Source organism: Convolutriloba macropyga, unplaced genomic scaffold, assembly GCF_964194025.1.
Source record: "Convolutriloba macropyga unplaced genomic scaffold, txConMacr16.3 SCAFFOLD_775, whole genome shotgun sequence".
NCBI lineage: Eukaryota > Metazoa > Xenacoelomorpha > Acoela > Convolutidae > Convolutriloba > Convolutriloba macropyga.
Genome location: NW_027449848.1, coordinates 55,769 through 75,094, shown reverse-complemented (window position 1 = coordinate 75,094; position 19,326 = coordinate 55,769). Strand labels below are relative to the sequence as shown.

The 19,326-nt window shown below is 33.5% G+C and overlaps 1 protein-coding gene across 4 annotated transcripts in view; it reads left to right on the top strand.

Moving 5' to 3' along the window:
- The first annotated feature begins 4,114 nt into the window (after positions 1-4,114).
- LOC142355375 (uncharacterized) overlaps positions 4,115-19,326 on the top strand; it is a 54,401-nt gene continuing 39,189 nt past the window's right edge. For 3 of the 4 annotated variants that reach the window (XM_075407575.1, XM_075407574.1, XM_075407572.1), the window contains exons 1-3: positions 4,115-4,236; positions 10,659-10,865; positions 19,031-19,164. In XM_075407575.1, the coding sequence (XP_075263690.1) occupies positions 10,672-10,865; positions 19,031-19,164 (328 nt within the window). In that variant the 5' untranslated portion in view covers positions 4,115-4,236; positions 10,659-10,671. The remainder of the gene's footprint in view (positions 4,237-10,658; positions 10,866-19,030; positions 19,165-19,326) is intronic. The other variant, XM_075407573.1, reaches the window with a different exon arrangement.

Sequence of the window (19,326 nt, the reverse complement as noted above, 5' to 3'; positions counted from 1 at the left end):
CTCACTCAAGTGAAAGCTTTCTACCAAGAAAACCTCAACTCACTTGAGTTCAAAATTTACAAAACATCGAACGCAGGAAAATTCGCATCCAACATTTTGCTTTGTTTAAAACTATTTCACACCTAGAATTATAAACCCTTGCTGAAGTTGGAAAGCAAATCATACTTTAATAACTAGGTCGCTGGCACCCCCTTCAGCCAATACTTTCATCGAACACCTTTTATTAAACAAAATGTAGCAACTGCTTGGGCACTTCATCACAACCATCACCCTAACGTATCTATACTTGAAACGAATACAATACAAAAAACATTATCTGAACATGAACGCACGAAAGTCTGGACATACGCATTTTTGATCGCACGAAAATCTGGACATGAGTGTTTTTGAACGCACAAATGAGCGCACGAATTTTAATTTGGAACGCACTACAGTCTGGTCATATACGATTTTGAACGCACAAAAGTCTGGACATAGGCACTTTCCGTCAGGGAGGGTCTGGACATAGACACTTTCCGTCTGGGACGGTCTGGACATATCGACTTTCGGTCTGGCACCTCAACCTGGGCTTTTTTTGCACTCTTTATACGCTTTAGCTTTTGCACTCGTATTACGCTATTGAAAATACAGTATAATTGAAACACTTAGTCCACCTTTTTTACAATTTTTCCCTGGGTGAAGCCTCATGCCAAGTGTGTCAGTGCGCAATGGTGTGGGAACTCAAACTGTGTCTGAAACAAGTCATTGTTCACATCGCAATTGATTGCGACTAGAGTGCGTTAGCTTGCAATTTATAATTTTATCGACAATTTAATTTTTTTCAATCTTTTCCTTGTCCAAACCAACATACCAAACGCAAAAACTTATAGGCGTTTTCAGTTATTCAATATGATTCCATGTGAGCCAATAAATGTCAAAAATATTTTGTAAACAATACAAGGTCTGGTGTGTGGCTCACAAAATATTGCTGATCAGTTACTTTTTAAGATGCGGCTTCGTCACAATCTCATTGCCTAAGTTAATAAATGTTTTGTGATACTAACAAATACAAACAAATACAATTGAAAAATCAACAGAATGATAAATGAACCAGTGTAAAAATTCTATTTTCTTAAAAAAAACTGTTTTGCATAGATTGTTGACTTGCAATGTTTCTCAAAGTAACGTTCGAAACTGTGATATAGTATACAATGGTCATTGTCATTTGTAGTACTAAAATCCCTAATTTCACCTAATCTTTAATTTAGTTCAGTTTAGTCATTTATTTCATTTTGTTCAATCGTGATTTGAAGATCAAATCTTCCTTGTTCATACCTGCTAAATTTGTTTACTTAACATTGTGATTTAATTGTCTGTTCATACTGTCTACTCATTTTGTTTTACTGCAAATTTCCTTTTTTTAGTTATGATACGTTATGATCAAATTGCTGATTAAAATTCCGCTGTTCCCATTTATTCATTCTATTGAATCTAAATTCAATTTTCAGTTGACTCTCTTTATTTCTAATTTCGCTCCGCGAATTACTCAAGTCAGAATATCAGATATAACTCTAGATTCGCTGAGGAAAATACCAGTCTAAAAGTTAACGCTGTATTTGCGACGCGAATACCTTTTAAAAGTGAAGCTCAGAAAGTTTTATCTGCTAAATACAAATTAAGTAGTGGAAACGCTCCGCGAAATCACTAATAATTTCGTAGCAGCTGAACTCGTAAAATCGCTCAGCAAACACATTCAACTACAGAAGACGATTTCTGTACGACAGAAACAGAAAAGAAACTGTCCCCTTGTTGCTTGAAAAAATCTGGCTCTCTCGTACTCTCCTTCTTTCTGATTCGCTCTGCTATTATCATTCGAATTGCTTCTTTCCTCAATTCTCTTACTAATCATATACTTGAGTTCATAATATTCTCATTAATCTGCAAAACAAAATCGCAAGTTACAACTTTGATTTTATATGGCCAATCGTATCTAGTAACCAAACGCCCTGATTACTGAGCTATGTTGTATGACTTCAGTTGTTCTGCATTTCAAAACGATAGCTGCAAAAAATTAATGTTAAAAATGAAAAAAGACCTGTTCACATCGCAACAGATCATTAAAAATGAAAAATGGCTTGTTCACATGAAAAACAATGAATCAACTAGAACATAGACACAAAACACTAAGAAGAGATTACAGAAAACTGACAAATTTGAAAAAATTTGCATGTGAATGACAAAGTGTTCGAAACTGTTTGTTTTGTGTTTATGTTCTACTTAATTTTTTGTTTCTGAATTAGGAAAAAACGATTTTAAAATTGGATTTTTTTTATTGTCGGATTTGTGGCAGAAAGCTAAAAAGTTTGTAGAGGATTGGCTTCGATTAATTTTCGGAGTTCTTTTTTTATAAGTGTGCTATCGCGAATTACAAAATTAGATTTTGTGGAATTTACCAGTAAATTGGATTTTATTTACGTCCAGCGCGATTTTCACCAACAGTAAAAAAGGATTGCGTAACGTTCAATATCGGAATTCAGGCCACGTGTTTTGTAGCCTGGTTTTCGTGATGCCTAAATTTTCTAATTTTATGCAATGCAGTTACTAATTTTTCTTCAAAATAGCCTGGTCTTTGAATGTAACCCATTTCCGCAAAGCTCATCAAAAGCCCTGCATTAGCTTAGCAAAACGCAATTAAATTAATATGTCGGTAAAATTTGACTCAAGTAATTCAGCTCTGCTTTCCACTTTTCTATAAAAGCAATTATGGAATAGTAATAATATGAATTTTTTGTAATGCCTCATTAATAACTACTATTAACAAGTATTTTCACTTTCAAATATAAATAGTGAGTTAATATTTCTATTTTTTAAATCAACATCAAGCTATAAATGGTCATAAAATAATTTAAAAGAGAGAAAACTTTGAGCCAAAAGTAAGTTTCAGTAAAATCCGAACTAGTTGAGCTAATTTCAAAATCAATTGTTTGGTCAATTTCTTTAAAATAAGGTCTATGCTGCGTATTTTTGCAAACATTTTATATTTTTTTGTAAATAAGTGGCATTTCAAAGATATCACGCTTTTCCTATTAGGCTAGTTGGGAGCCAAAAAAATCTTTATCAATTACTGCAAAATAGCAGATGATATTGGATTTTGTTTCAGTTAAATATTCGTTTGTTTTTACTTTTAGATTTTTTTGTTACAATCTTGATAATCCACGTTAATCGACATCTAATTTTTTTTCCAATTCAATCGCAACAAAACCTAACTTACTAAACAATTATACTAGGCGAGTGCATATGCTCGCAGTTGTCGCTGTTTTTCGCAATCAATTTTAACTATATGCTAATTAATATGAGAAATGAAAGAAAGCGTAATTGGTAAATAATTACCTAAAAATACTTTGGATTGTTAATAGCGGGTTTAAAAGACTAATTGATGACTAACCATTTCTTTTTATCTCTTCTGGTGAGAATTTTAGGCAAGTATTTAATATTGAACTTCGCAGAAGCACGTTGCTGACCAAATGAAGTTGTTTAAATGGAAAACAGTGAAAAAAGATTGATTCAAATTTTATGCCAAAAGTGCTATCTGGTAAAGTGAAACAAAGAAAATGACAAACTTTTTCCTCATTTTCTTGTAAATTTACGAGGCGTCCTATTCGAGAACTCTTTAGTTTGGGGAAAGTTTGCACTTTTAGATTAATCAAGTCTTGTGCAACTGTAACTGTGGGATTAGCCAACTCCATATACTGCGAAAAACTTAGAGATTAGAGGACTCGAACCTACTACCTCCAGAACTGCGGCCAGGCATGGTACCGTTGCAACAAAGCTCTGCTAGAGTTGAAACTTTTTTAGCTTGATATACCACAAGCTGGGTTATTACACAACATAAGAAAAGCGCTTGTTTTTATTTAAACATCCAACATTCTTCAATGCTCTTTTGAGACAGCTTTATGGGACCCAAAGTTGAGTGTTTATTATTGTGTTGCCCTTGTTGGGCAACTATACACATTTCGAAGACACACCAAGTGATGGGGGTTTCTCAATCGTATGAACTAATTTTGTCTTTGCTCAATCTGCTATACTAATTAAAAATCAGGCTAGAAAGACTAACTTTCGACCATTTCGTACAGCTTGGTAACCGAAATATTAAACAACCATCGAATATTGAGTGTAAAATTAGAATCAAATTATATTTTTGAGTTAAAATTTTATTTAAGTTCAATTTTCAATTGAAATAGTGCTGTTCTTATCAGGGTTTCAATACTTCGTACCTCTACCAAAGTAGTCTTATTGTCAATCTTGCCCGGGGGGTGGGTGGCTGGGGGGGGGGGGGGGGGCTCAGTAATAGGGTGCACGTCATTGCCCAAACAATAACCTCATTTGTATTAAGCACTGGATTTTGGTTCTCACCGAGAACAAAGAAACTTGTTGCGGAAAAAATTATTCACAGCATCATAGAAAATAAAAAAATAAATAGGATTTCTCAACTATGTTTGCAAACTGCTTAAAATGTGCGCTGACCTCATATCCTTAAGGACCCGGGTCGAGACCGAATGGTTATCTTGTAAGAACTTGCAAGTTGAATGGTTAACTTGTAAGAACTCGCAAGTCGAATGGTTAACTTGTAAGAACTTGCAAGTCGAATGGTTAACTTGTAAGTTTCAGTCCAAACTGAAAAACACACTGAAAACCGAATTTATGATTAATTTCATATGAGATTATTGGCAGTTATATCAAAGTTTCTTGAATTAATGTTCATTTGACGAAAAAGGACTCCTCTTAACCTGTACTAGAGACAAAAATTCCAAAACATTTTGACTGTTGTTTGTCCCTTCCATCTGTAAATATTGTTGATTTTGCTAGTCTATTGTTAATACGTATGAGATGGATAAATAAATCTTCTTCTTCTAGTATGTTAGTCCATATTAAGAGCCTTTGCGCGTGACTAATATAATAATAATAATTTTGTTGTTGTTCTCTGCCATTTTATGGGAAAACATTTAAAAATTATCACTTGAATCTTTTTCTTGGTACTTTCATCGTTAAACTTTTTTTTAAATTTTCTTGTTGACATTCTCTACAAAGAACTTTAAAGCTGCACATATAGGCCAACTGATATTTCAATGATTATTGTATTTAACAAGAGTGTGAGGGTCCCGTTTTCCCCATGAGAAGTTGCTGCTTAGCCGAAAGGAAACAAAACCTTCTTTTTTGCAAACTTTGAGTCGTGAAACGTTTTGTTATGATTGGAGCCAATTCCAATTTCATAAGCCGGCTTTAAACAATACCAATCAATAATTTTAAGTCAAAAAGTCAACAATCAGACAATACTTGTAAGTCGAGTGGTTAACTTGTGAGAGCCTTGTAAGTCGAATGGTTAACTTGTAAGAACTTGTAAGTCGAATGGTTAACTTGTAAGAACTTGCAAATTTTTGGAAAAAAAACTTGCAAGGCGATGCATCGCCTTGTAAGTTTCTGCCAGAAACTTGCAAGTTCTTACAAGATAACCATTGGGCCTCGACCCGGGGAGCTTTTGGATCTATTCTGTTTCCCCCCGTGTTTTTTATGACACCCAGTTACAACTTATGTGTTGTTATATAGCACGTTACTATGTAAGAAAATAGCACGTGCACCTGGGGGTCATAAAAAATGTATGCTCACTAAGCTGGGGGGTGGGGGAACAGAATAGATCCGAGCTTTTTATCCATCATAACTAATGCAAAAAGAACAAAATTTCAAAATTGATCAACCAAAAACAGATCCAGCAACAAAATTGACCCATACTAAAAAAGCAGCATGACCATCCGAAGAATTGTTTCCATAAAATTCTGAATACTTCTTTCTGAACACTTCCAGCAATTTCGTTTGCTGGAAAATCTAAAACTTCTCACACAAAATTATGGAACCAAACAAACAGTTAAGAGACAAATGATAAAAAAACAACAGTTTCAACAAAACTCTGAATAGAAATCTTAACAGTCATAGCAAAATGACACTTCTTTCGGCAAAGGTGTAATCAAAGGTGATTGAGTACTTTTAATCTTTAAAAACTAACAGTTGCATAACTCAAGATGTTTTTCTCAACCTGATTTTCCATTCAAGCATTAATTATTCTGCTCTTTATTCCCTAATTCGAGAACATTATAATTTACCTTCAAAATTCCAATTGTTAGCGTTACAGTATTCTTGTCAACTTTGTTAAACACGGCTCAGAAGGCGCTCTGCGGGGGAGGGGGTCTGTGTAAAACACTTGCAAGTCTGTGAATCACACTTGCAATATTTTGTCAGTATTTTTCACATTAAAGTTTTTCATGGTACAGTTGTTCATACAAAAATATGTATGTCGATATCACATTTTGCTCGTGTGAAATACACTTACGTTATCTCGCTGCTAAAATTGTTAATCCTCTCAGGTCGCGGACATAAGTCAGTTCACAAGAATAACTAAAATCAAATATTTAAATATCGCCTGTGATTTTTACTTAAAAACGATTAAAAATTTGCTTGATTTTGCGCTTCTGGCAGTAGAAAGTAATGAGATTGAAGATAAACTAATTTTCTTTAACATTTCGAGGCTCAAAAATCCAAAAGAATGGATGAACATTATTCCTCTTCAGCATACAAATTAACTGTGTTTTAAGAATTTGAAAAACTTCCAGAAGTAATTTAGCTTGAAGTCATGGAAAATTTAACTTTAACATAGCTGGCACATTGCCAGAAAATAGCCGCAATAGTTTCGTAGATCCGCAGTCTAAAAAAACAGTAAAAAAGAGAGACCAAAAAAATTCGCCTTTTCATTGAAGGCTGATATGTTTTATTTTAATTAAATCTGTATAAGTTTTTGCTGCCTCTATTAGCTGCTCTCTAATAACCTTCATTTAGAGTGACACACACCCATTTGACTTATTTCTTTGAATTAAAGTAAAGTAAATAAAAGTCAATTTCAAAGTGAGGAAGTCATTTTTGAGTGAGGTAAGTCAAGTGTGAACAAAAAATTAATCGCGCGCATGAAGAAAAAAACTAGCTCCGCAAAGATAAAAAATGACGTCACGCACGCACTTTAGATGAAATTGCATGAACGAATGAACAAAAAGCAGATTTGAAGTGGTTGTGACATCATATGGTCATAGCAAAAATCGCGACGACGAAATAAAAAAACATAGCAGGACAAGTCCTGACGTACAATTCAAAGAATTGTCATTGACTAAACAGAAAAATTAGACCTTGAATGGACTATGAGTGAATTGAGAAAACCATTTTAGAAAAATCAGATTAAAAAAAAGAAAAAAAACAGAAAATCAATGTCAAAATGCCGCACGTGAACAAAAGATCCACTAGCGAGAAATGAAAATTTATTTCAAACAAAAAATTAGGCCTAGAATGAGCTGTGAATGGATTGGGAAAACCATTTAGGAAAAATCCGATCCAAAAACAGTAAAAATCAGAGTGAAATTGCCGCATGTGAACAAAAAACCGCTACCGAGAAACCGAATTTTTGTTCAAACACCGTTTTCTCACTCTGCTTTAAAATTAGAGCGAAAAAAATTCACGCCGTAAAACCCCTCGCTTTTTCGCTCCATTTCCTGTTTCGGCGTGACCAAAATCACTGCTCCAATTTGACTTCAAAAATCATGAAAATGTGTGAACAGATCTTAAAAAAAAGACAGCGCCCCAATACAATTCAAAATCTTTGAATTGTAAAAAACAAGAGAACGCCAATAATAGCCCCAGCTCTCGCTGTGCGGCTATTAAAAATAATATCTCTTGAGAAAAAAAAAACAACTATACAAAGCTCTACGATCATTTTCAAAATCTTAAACGGGAACACTTGGAGTTTGAATTGATATTTGAAAGTGAAATTGATAACAGGAGCACTGTTGCAATAACTGTCATCGTAAACTCGTTTGACAATAACAATAAATCTGAATTCTTCAGCAAGAAACTCAAGTGTGGAAAAACCCGGAACATTAGTTAAATTGGCAAAGATCCCTCTTGAAAAAACATTCAAATTTGCTGAATACAACAAGAATTTGTGTAAATTTTTTATTGGAACTAATAGATGCTAGTAAAACAGAAGAAACGACGGAGAAAGATTTGACAAAGAAAGTTAAAAAATATTTTGCCCACATAAAATTATTATCTTAAAATTGAATAAAACTTCGTGTCAGCTAACTAGAATAATAGAAAAAATTGAATGACTGTTGGCACTGCTTTGTTAATAGCGTGTCAATGGAGCCAATAATTTCTTTCACTAATTCTATTACAACAGACAACTTGCTTGAGAAGTTGTATTGTGGTTGAATGAGAATTTTATTGGTCGCAAATTTTTGGGGAGCTAAAACCTTTATGCTACTCTGGTTTTGTTATGTAGTTAGTTTTGGCCTTTTTACAGACATATGTCAAAATTTAAGAATAAAAGCTCTTGAAAAACTGAATTAACCCTTGACGAAACTATTCACAATTTTAATTTCCAGAAAAGTAATAAAAGATGAAATTTTCCATTGCCTAAAAAAATTTTACAATGCCTTACTTTGCATTCTTCGTTTACGTTGAATCGATTACGTTTTTTGCTAATTATGAGAACAGCCCTCTGGAACTGATACAAAGACTTGAATAATTTCAAGCTAGAACGATGCAGAAGAAGGGTACAAAACATCAAAAGAAACAACCATTGACCCCGTTTGATTTCGACAGGGTTTGAAATAGAATAGGAAAAGATATGATGCAAATTGTAAGCCTTTTTAAAAATACAGCGATGAAGTTCAGAGAGATTTAAAAGTAGCATTTTTTTTATAAATTAAATGCTATAACGTTCAATATTGCTAAAAATTTACTCTAACGGCCCAAAAAATTTGACTATGACTTGGTGGCAGGATACGTTATTCCTGTTTCTCTTGACGTTGGTCTTTTAACCTCCAATGCGGTTTACTTACATCAAATTTGCGTAACCCTTTTCAAAGATTCTTTTCGGAAAAAAATGTGTGCCGTCAATGAAAAGTGAAGAGTGATAAATACAAACTATGTAAACTGAAAAATGAGACTAAAATTCTATAAGAGTTTCAATAAACTTAGATGGAAGGCTCCGCAATTGACCCGAAAAAAAACTGTGGCTCAGTCAAAATTGACTGCTCCCTCAATTAAACTTTTTAAAAAACTGAAGCTGTTTTTCCGAAACGTTGCAAATTAATAAAAAAGAAGATCTCAGAACATAAGTCGATGATTTCTTCATAAATCAGAATCTTCACAAAATAATTTTTAAATCTCTTATCCACAACAGTGACAAAATATACTTAAAAGTAAAGAATTAACAACGAAGGGGAAAAATAAAGTCAAAGGTTCATTCCAAGAAAACCAGCAAAAAAGATATGAAAAAACAAAGCTAAAATGATCCAAAATCCGTTATTTGTATTCTAAGCTCACCTCTCGATATTGAAAGTTTGCAACATTTGTTCGCCACAGACCATTCAATTTATTTGTTGATTGGTCATTGACTGTCTATTCAAGAGACGGTGCAAAAAGCATCAGAAAAGCCACAAATTCAAAAACAAAATCTTTTCAACACGAATATTTCATCAAAAATCTTTGACATTACATCTGATCAGAAGGAAGAATTTAGAAAACAAAAAATTTCAGATGCGTGCAAAAAAAACAGTAGAAATGAGCAAAATGTGGGAAAGTGGACATCAATAGGCGAAATTTTGTACCTGATTTAATAATTTTTGTGATGAAAAAGTAATTGGTTTCATATGAAATTGTTTTAAAACAGCGTTAATTATCTGAAAGAAATACTAAAAACACTAATTATATCCTTAAATTTTCTCGGTAAGCGGCACAAGATATAGCAAAATTACTGAAAAATTGTCGAAGACCAGAAATGACAAAATGGCTCTAAATTACGTAAGATATGCCTCATAAATGCCGAAATGGTCATAAACTCTCCTATGTGTACAACTGTTTTTCAAATAGTTCAAATGTAGAGCCAGAACTAAGAAAAATTTTAAGTAATCCGCACGCACGTGAACACAACATTCTTCTCGCCTAGGGAGAAAACAGATAGGCAGAAAGTGCTAGCTGTTTTTTACTTATGCTCAGGAGATTGATTTAAACACTAGAGACACTCAAGTCCTAAAAAGGAAAGCACAGCTTTAAAAAACCAGCCATTTGGGTAACTGATGGCGGCTGTTAAAACAGTTATCTGGTAGGGGTTTGAACACTTGCTGTTCTGAGCACAGCCTATAATGCCAGACACGCGCTTCTTTTTCGAAATTATAAGTCAATATTACATCCGAGCTTGTCCCCAATCGCTTAAAATGGTTGAAAATTATGCAAAATGTCGAGAAACAGAAACGAAGTATTCACAGACGCTTAATCTGGTAAATTCCCGGAATCTTCAAAAAACTTCAAAACCGATCGCCGTTTTTAATTGATTATGATCAGTGACATTTTTGATATAAATTTAAGTTTTGTTGAAAGTAGCCGTTTTTTGAAAATTTTTTGAAAATGGCTGAAAATCAGCCCAACTTTTTATTCTTGTGAAATCAGAAACAGAAAACAGAAGTCGAAAAACCTAAAATTCGAAAGTTTGACATGAATTACAGTGGACGGGTTTACCCTTATAGCGTCATAGCAGACAGAAAATTGTAGAGGGCAGATAGTTTGAAGCTTTGATTTCAAAGTTTACATTGAAAGATGAGCTGCATTTTTTGGCTGATGCTGTTTACACTTGGAATGTTGGATGTGACTACTTTTTTACCATCTGCAGAGCATCACCACTGCCCCAACAACTTCGATTCCGTTCCCAACGTAACCGACAAATGTCTTCATATCAGTTCCAACACTTTCAAATTCCACAATCATGCCCAAATGTACTGTAAAGACATTACGTAAGTTGCTTTTTTATTATAAATTTCATTTACAGAAACACATTGTGGAAAGCTTCATTAGAACGATATTTCCCCCGCGGGGAAATATTGATTTGATGAAAATTTCCCCTGCATTACTAACGTCTACAGGTACCGTTAGAATTTTTTTTAGTACATTTAGGCAATTTTGTAGCTGGTTGCGTAAGTTTCTAAACACATTGCGTAAGTTGCTCTTTTAATGTAATTTTTATTTACAGAAACAATGTGAAAAGCTTCATTAGAACTGTTTTTACTGCATTTAGACAATTTTGTAGCTGGTTTACATGTCTCTATCTAGTTACATTGTAAAAGCGGATTTTATTTACCTTTAGAAAGTCCTTTTAATGGTGTGTAAGTCGCAGTAAATTTTTTTGAAAGTAGGTTTAGTTTGGTAATGGCCGACGTTTGTAGTATGGCATGACCTGCGTTTGACCGATAAAAAACCAAATTAAATGTACCATAAAGCAGAGTATATTACTTTAGCAATCATACATCAGAAAATCTACTGAAGAAATTAAACATTCCATTTATTATAAGATCTGAGCCGATTTTTACGTAATCTGTTAATGTTGTTTGTAAGCTCGTGTATGGAACTTAAAAGGTATTCTCTAATCTTGCCAAAAAAATTTAAAAAATTTGTCATGTTTTCTAAGACTTTATAAGAAATTTGTAAGTTATACCTTGAGTTTGTATTACTATGACCCAAAATTCTGAAGAATTGCTTAATTTATGCAACATCTTTACAAAGGTATAAGCTAAGGAAAAATTCAGAACAATTCTTTAGCCTAACAAACGCTAATCTTGAAGATCTTATAAGAACTTACACCGAGTCTATTCTTGTCAGATTATTACGTTTACAAAAAAACTGGTCAAGAGTAAACCCACCCAACTCAACTCTTCCGACGCACGCTTTTTTATTTCGTACGCTGCTGAAAACAAAGAAATATTTAATACATCAATTGAATGAAATATTTAATACATCAATTGAATACGATCTTGCTTCCAACCATTGAAAAATATTGGTCAAGAGTAAACCCACCCAACTCAACTCTTCCGACGCACGCTTTTTTATTTCGTACGCTGCTGAAAACAAAGAAATATTTAATACATCAATTGAATGAAATATTTAATACATCAATTGAATACGATCTTGCTTCCAACCATTGGAAAATATTTTCCATTCAAAAAGAAAACGTGGACATTGCAAAAATATATATGTAGATTATTATAGTACATATCAGATAACAGCAGCATACACTTAGTCTGAAAAACCCAAATAGATTGTTAGTAATTTTTTTGAATTCTAATGATTCCAATCAATATGTTCCAATCGATATATTAGATTTTTCTCATTCTTCTGACCATGAGAAAGAATTTGATTGAGTTTCACCTGGTTATGCGATAAGCCAATGAAAGCTTCAGCTCAAAATCTCCAATGATACGCAATGTTGAATGACTAAGATAAAGTCAGTCCATCCAAGCACATTATGTGTCCAATGTCCGAAAAATCGAGCACAAAAATATTTGACTTTGTCACGTATTTTAACGATCCGTGGTTTAAGATTAGAACTCTAAACCTGTGTGGAAAATAGTTGGATCTTTTCAACAATTGCCCCCCCCCTTTTGCAAAAGGGGGACTATTCTTGAATAGAATTTAAGCGAGCTATTTATTAACCAATCAGAGACGACTAATAACTTTCCACGCATGCACATACTATTAAATTGAATAGAATAAAATACACCGTGGTATGGCAATTAGCCGAACCGGAATACAAAGCTATCTAAAGTGTTGGCCAAGTAATATTGTGGTGAAGTATAGCACAAAAGGGGAGGCGATTCTCTACTAGGTACCAAAGGGGGGGGGGCAATTGTTGAAAAGATCCAAATAGTTAAACTAAGCAAATTTGTTTCAAAGTTTGCTGCAAAATTACTCCGTTTCCACTGATATATTATCTAATTATCAAAATGAAAGAAAACCTAATTGGCTAGTTGTTTCAGAAATGACCCTCTTCATACTAATTGTGGATTAAGAAGACAATTAACGGTTTTGCTATTACACACAGCATTGCTGATAAATGAAATAAGTATTTGAATTTGGATCCAAGTAAGATAAAACTAAGTACGATAAAGTTTTAGGCTAATTACATACTCAAAACGTTTTCGTTTCCACAGATCAATATTTTTTAAATTTGCTTTTTTGGACCAAATTTGGCCACGTAATGCAAACTTAGGTTTGTTCTTGCTCTGATTGCTAAAATAGTAACTTTTTAAATCAGTTCAATGAGAAGTAAAATTTAATAAAAAGAACAATCCAACTTAGTTGTCAGCTGCAGTTAAAAATCATTTTAATGCAAGCTTCCGTTATTGCGTCATCGGTTTTTAAATCAGTTAATGCAAAACACGCTAGTGTAACAGAAATTAAGTTTTTTGACAGCTGCTAAACTGAACATTTTAATTACTGAGACACGTTTGTCATTGAATATTAACTGATGTTACTTTTGGTTAAACTTTTGGTTAAACAAATAACTAGAACTTAATTAATTTTTTTGCATAAAACCCATGAATTTAGAAGTAAAACATCTTTTTTTTAATTTGGTTCCTATAGATCTTATTTCATAATAATTGTATGTTGATGAAAGAACGAGAAAAAACTAAATTGCACTGCTTTTTTTTATTCTGTAAAATTTCCTTAAGCAGATCAGATTTTTCAAAATCCAAAAAAATTTAAATTTATTTCATTGAATGACTCTTGAAGACCATCGGTTCTAGAAGACGAATCTCGGATTGCATCTCTATTTTCGTAGTGGTGCAAAGAGAAGCTGTTCTCTGATGTTGAGGCGTTCCAATCAATCAAAATCTAACATAACTAATCGATAAGACCCTAGAAGGAATTCAGAAACAATGGAGTTTCTCTTTTATAAATTTCATTTAAAAGCAGAACACCAATCAATTTTGCCATGGCACTTGGACACCCCCACACCCCCCCCCCCCCAGCTTAGTTAGCATAAATTTTTTATGACCCCCAGGCGCACGTGATATTTTCTTACATATTGTAAGGTGCTATATAACAGCATACAATTTGTAACTGGGGGGATGCGAAACAGAATAGATCCAAGAATTAAATTGACAACTGAACTGCGAAATGAAATAGAGGAGAATGAAGATTAATTACAATTTAAATCAGAACAGGAAATAATGTGATCACGAAGTGATCATTCAACACAAAGAAAACGGCAAATTTGTTTACAGTTTGAATAGACTATATCCTGTCTGTAAACTGAACAACTTAAAAAGCGGGAAACAAATTCAAGATCAAAGCACAAACTGAATCAAATTAAGATGAACTAAATATGGTATGAAATTGATGTCATATGCGTATGATACAAAAACCCGTTGCGCGAGCTAGAAGCGTTTGTCGTTTTGTCAAATCCATTGACCTGAGGTGATGAGTTGTAATTGCTCAAGAGCTGAGAATTATTATTTATTTATTTATTTACCAGCTGTTGTATAAAAGTAACAGTAAATTATAAATTTACATTAACTTCAGATTTAACAACTGGAAGGATCACCGAAGAGTTGTTCCACTCATCAAGCGGAGATCCCAGAAAATCTAAAATGATTTCGGGTGACATCTTAGTAAAGCAAATCAAAAATAGTTCTATTATCGAAGATTTAGTTATCTGTGAAGTTCTTGAAAAAACTTTTAAATTGGGGTTGCGTTATTTTTTTGACGTTTGGGGGAATTAACTTATTACTCATTAAAAAGTTTTAACCTATCGTAAGTTTTCGCGTGAGTGATTTTTCCATTTTTTTTTAGTTTTACAACTAATTGTTGGTAAAATATTGACAGCTGTTCGTCTCGTTGTTTTAACGCCATGCATTTCATCTAAATCTAAGAGTTTCATAGGTGAGTTATCCCTAATCTGGTTAATAAATTCCTTAAAAAAATGTGCTGCATAGAGCTCATAGACGGAATAAATTTTGTATTTGATAACTTCCTCTTGTGTCCAATCACAAAACTTTTTCCATAAAGTTGTTCTTAAAATCCGTTTTTGTATAATGTGTATTGTTTCTAATTCACTTTTCGAGGCACTGCCATAAATCAAAATTCCGTATTCGATAATTGATTTAGCATATGCATCATAAAACATCAAAAGCTGCCTTTTGCTGAAATAGTCTCTGGTTTTGTATAGTATGCCATTGAATTTTCGCAACTTGTTAGCGATTTTCTCTATGTGACTTTTAAAGGTAAGATTTTTATCAATAATAATACCCAAGTATTTTGTTTCTAAGAAGTTTTCAATTTTTTGTGATGCATAGGTAATTGTAGAATGTTGATTGTTGCCAAAAGAAACTAAATTGTATTTTTCTGGATTAATGCTTAATGCATTTTCGCGCAACCATTTTTCACTTCGTTTGAGCGATTCTGGAAATTCATCTTTTTTGCTACTAAAAATTGTAGTATCGTCTGCATAGAGGACTGAGTCAGCGTCACCGATATTTTCTGGCAAATCGTTTATGTAGATAAGAAACAAAAGCGCTCCCAAAAGGGAGCCCTGCGGAACACCATATTTTATCTTCTTTTTCTCTGACCAACACCTATCAAGTTCAACGAACTGATACCTGTTTGCTAAATAGCTTTTGATAAGATTCAGAAATTTTCCTCGAAAACCGCAAAACTCTAGCTTAGATATCATGCTTAATAGTATCAAAGGCTTTGCTTAGATCAAAAAACAGGCCTGACTTGTTAGTTTATTATCCATGTTTTTGCGCAAATTTTCAGTAAAATCTATCAAGGCATGAAGACATGAATGTTCCGGCCGAAATCCGTATTGTTTTTTACTAAGTATTTGTTTTTGCGCAGGAAAGACATCATTAGGTTGAATAAAATTTTTTCAAAAACCTTGTCTATAGAGGGTAGTAAACTGATAGGTCTATAATTTCCCGGCTCATGAACTGAGCCGTTTTTATGAATTGGAATTACGTGTGCAACTTTAAGAGCCTCTGGATAGTGTTCTTCAAAGTAGCATTGACTGAAAACTTCCGTAAGTGGTTGATTTATTACGGATAATGCTTGTTTCAGTGTTATGTTACTTATCCCATCATGATCAACGCTTTTGCTGTTCTTCAAATATTTAATTGCAGTTGAAGTTTCGTTAATCGTCACGGGGTTAAAAACAAATGTTTTTTCAGATCTATTAGACTTGATTTGTAACTTTTCTCCAAAATTATTCGCCAGTTTTTTACCTATTTTTGAGAAAAAATCATTGAAATCATCCGCTGTAAGTTTACAGCATGTGTTTTGCCTGGTTTTTGACCAAAGATTTCTCAGTATCGAGAAAAATTTTTTCGAATTTCCTTTATTGGTTGTTTTTTGATCATAGAAAGCAATTTTTGCATTTCTGATAGTCTTATCACAGACGTTTCTCTGTGTTTTATTTTTATCCCGATTCTCCGTGGATGGGCGTTTGATCCATTGTTTGAAGAGTTGGTTTTTTTCTTGTCTTTGTTTTTGACATTCTTTATCAATCCAAGATTTTTTCGAAAAATTGATCTTTTTGTATGGCGCAAATCTATCCAAAGCTACATGGAAACTTTCTGTTATTGTTTGTAATTTCTTATCAATTGACCAGTGAAATTCAATTTTTTGTAACATGTGATTGAGAAAAAACAGATATCTTATTGAAACGAAAGAATTTTTTAAAAAGGTATAATTCTGAACCCATATTGTAATTTTCTTATTTTGTGCGTCCATGACAGATGGACAAACTTTTTCATCTAAGAGAGTTAATTTTGGAAAATGATCACTTTTATTGCTTTCAATTGTTTTATTTTCATATTGAGAATTGCTAATCATATGATCAATGCAGGTACTTGTTGTGGCTGTCACACGAGTTGGTTCTAAATTGTTAACTTGAAGACCAAAATTTTCCATCAAGTTTTTATAGTTTTTCACTTGATTATTGTTTCCGCTAATAGTTGTGTTAAAATCGCCGCATAGAATCATATTTTTATTTCCAATTTCCAGTTGTTCAAGTAGTTCATCAAATAAAACCAAGAAATCGGAGTTTTTCGTTGATGGTGGTCTATACATGATGTAAAAGATTAATTCAAAGTTATTTTGGGTATTCGTAAGTTTAATCAAAAAGTTTTCAAGTTTTTTCTCTTTTTTAACGGTGAACTGTTCGCCTGTAAAATCATCGCGTATAAAAAAAGCCAGACCACCTCCTTTTTTAGTTTCTCTGTTTTCTGTGATAAGTGGTAAATATCCGTCAATTTTATAAGAATCAATAGGATCATTGTCTGTTAACCAAGTTTCGCATAATCCTATTGCAATTGGTTTGGTATTGAATTTTTCGATTAGACAGCAGAGTTGGTCATGATGGTTACGTAGAGATCGTATATTTAAAAAAGTATTGATTGCTTTTCGATGTCTCCCAATTGATGTTCTTTAATCATAACAGGAAGTGTTAAGTTAGTACAGTTTCATTGAAAGCTAGCCCAGCAAGGCCGCCCGATTAAACTGATCCGCTGTTATATTTGAAGATTCGCATGGAATTTTCCGGTGTGGAGAGTTACTCAGTAGGCCTTTAATGAAGTCCACCAATTTTTTATCATCATTTATCATTCCTTTAAGTTGATCTATGAGAGAGGAATCTGTCACTGACTGGGTTTCGGTAAGCCACGTTTGGACGGCCTGAAGGGTGTAACCTGATTGTTACTGAAATTTAAGCACTGAACATCATTAACATTTGATGTTGTCCCCACTGTTTTATTTGATATGGTGCTTTCAGTCCCCGATTTTCCACTTGGTTGATCACTTCTGGACTTTTGAAGCAGGATACCTTTTGCTGATAATTCATCAATATCTTTTTTACTCATAATAGTGTGAAAATCGATGTTATTTTCACCTGTTATAACTCTAACCTGTGGTTTTGAGTTGTTCGTAGAAACTCGAAATCCTAGATCACTCGCATACATAAGAAGTTCTTTGTCAACTTTGGTTAAGCGTTCATCCATATATACAGATTCATGGTTATGAGGGTTTCGGAAATTTCTTATTAATTTTTTTTGGCGCCAAAATCGATTTTTAAAATCAAAATTATTGAACTTAGCAATAATGGGCGGTGGTCGTCGAGGGTTCCTGACAGCTCCCAGCTCGTGACCTGCAACCAGATCCGATGGCCCATTGATACTCCCAGTGCATTGTTGATAAAGTAGATCACGTCATCAGTAACATTTGTGTTGGATATAAGGGGTAAATTCCGAAAAATAATACAGTCTTTGGATTGGTAACGTTCAATCTCATTAACTTTTTGTTTTAAGTATTGTACTTCACTTTGTAGGTATTCTATTTGGGTATTTTTGTCATTAAGATCTTTGCAAATATGCTGAAGTAGTGTTGTAACAGGGGAAGAATCATCGCCAAGAGAATTTAGAAGCGTTTCGTAGTTCATTTTTTGTCAAGCAAAATTCAGTTTAAATCAATAGCGATAGCGTGCTGTGCGAGCCAACTGCTTTCTAGCTGTTAATTTGTCTGTCTCTGATCATTATCGGGTAAAATTTTAGAACGTGAATTTTATCGTGTGATATCTGATACAAAATTTTGAGGTTAAAGGTCTGATAGGAGAATATTTTCTTTATGCAAATTCTGATGGGAATATATTTTGGATTAAGTTCTGGTAAGAGGAGATTTCATTCTGTAAGATCTAACAGAAATATGTATCTCACCAGATCAATTCCAGTGACCTTAGTGGGGGCTATATTTTCGTGGGGGCTGCAAGTATCGACTTACATGAAACTATGATTAAGACTGTTTGGTCAGAAATTTGTCAGATTTTAAATGAAAAAAAGAACTGCGGAAACCCTGCGCATCGTCTGAGACTGTCTCATAGAATGAGCTATTGAGAGTCAACGTCGGCTTAGATCTCGGTCGCATCTTATTCTACTCTTTATCATTGGACAAGATTTCAAGATTTTGAAAATCGATGGCTGATATGTGATTCATTAAACTGTTCATATTTTAAGCCAATCAGCACCGATATGATAACCAGGTTTATTGTTAATTTAAATGAAATTTATTCATCAAAAAAAGACTGTTCCAATATTATTTTGACTGAAAAAAAGTTGATATTTTGACAATTCAGGAGCCAGTGTGAGCTTGTGGAGATAAGAGACAGAGTGGAATTGACAGCTGTGTTGTCGTACCTCAATGGGAGATCCAGCTGGGCTAACTATGAAAAACTAACCCTCTCTGTCAGTCTTGCCTTCCACGGCGATGGTATGCGATCAATCGATCAATAATTCATTTCCTCCATTCACCTCTTTCTCTTCCCTCCAATAACCAATAATTTTTCTCTTGGTGTTCTACGGCGCTCATCAATTGCGACTTGTTATGATTAAAAAATCAGTTATATTGATATTAATTTTAGGTTTTTTAGTG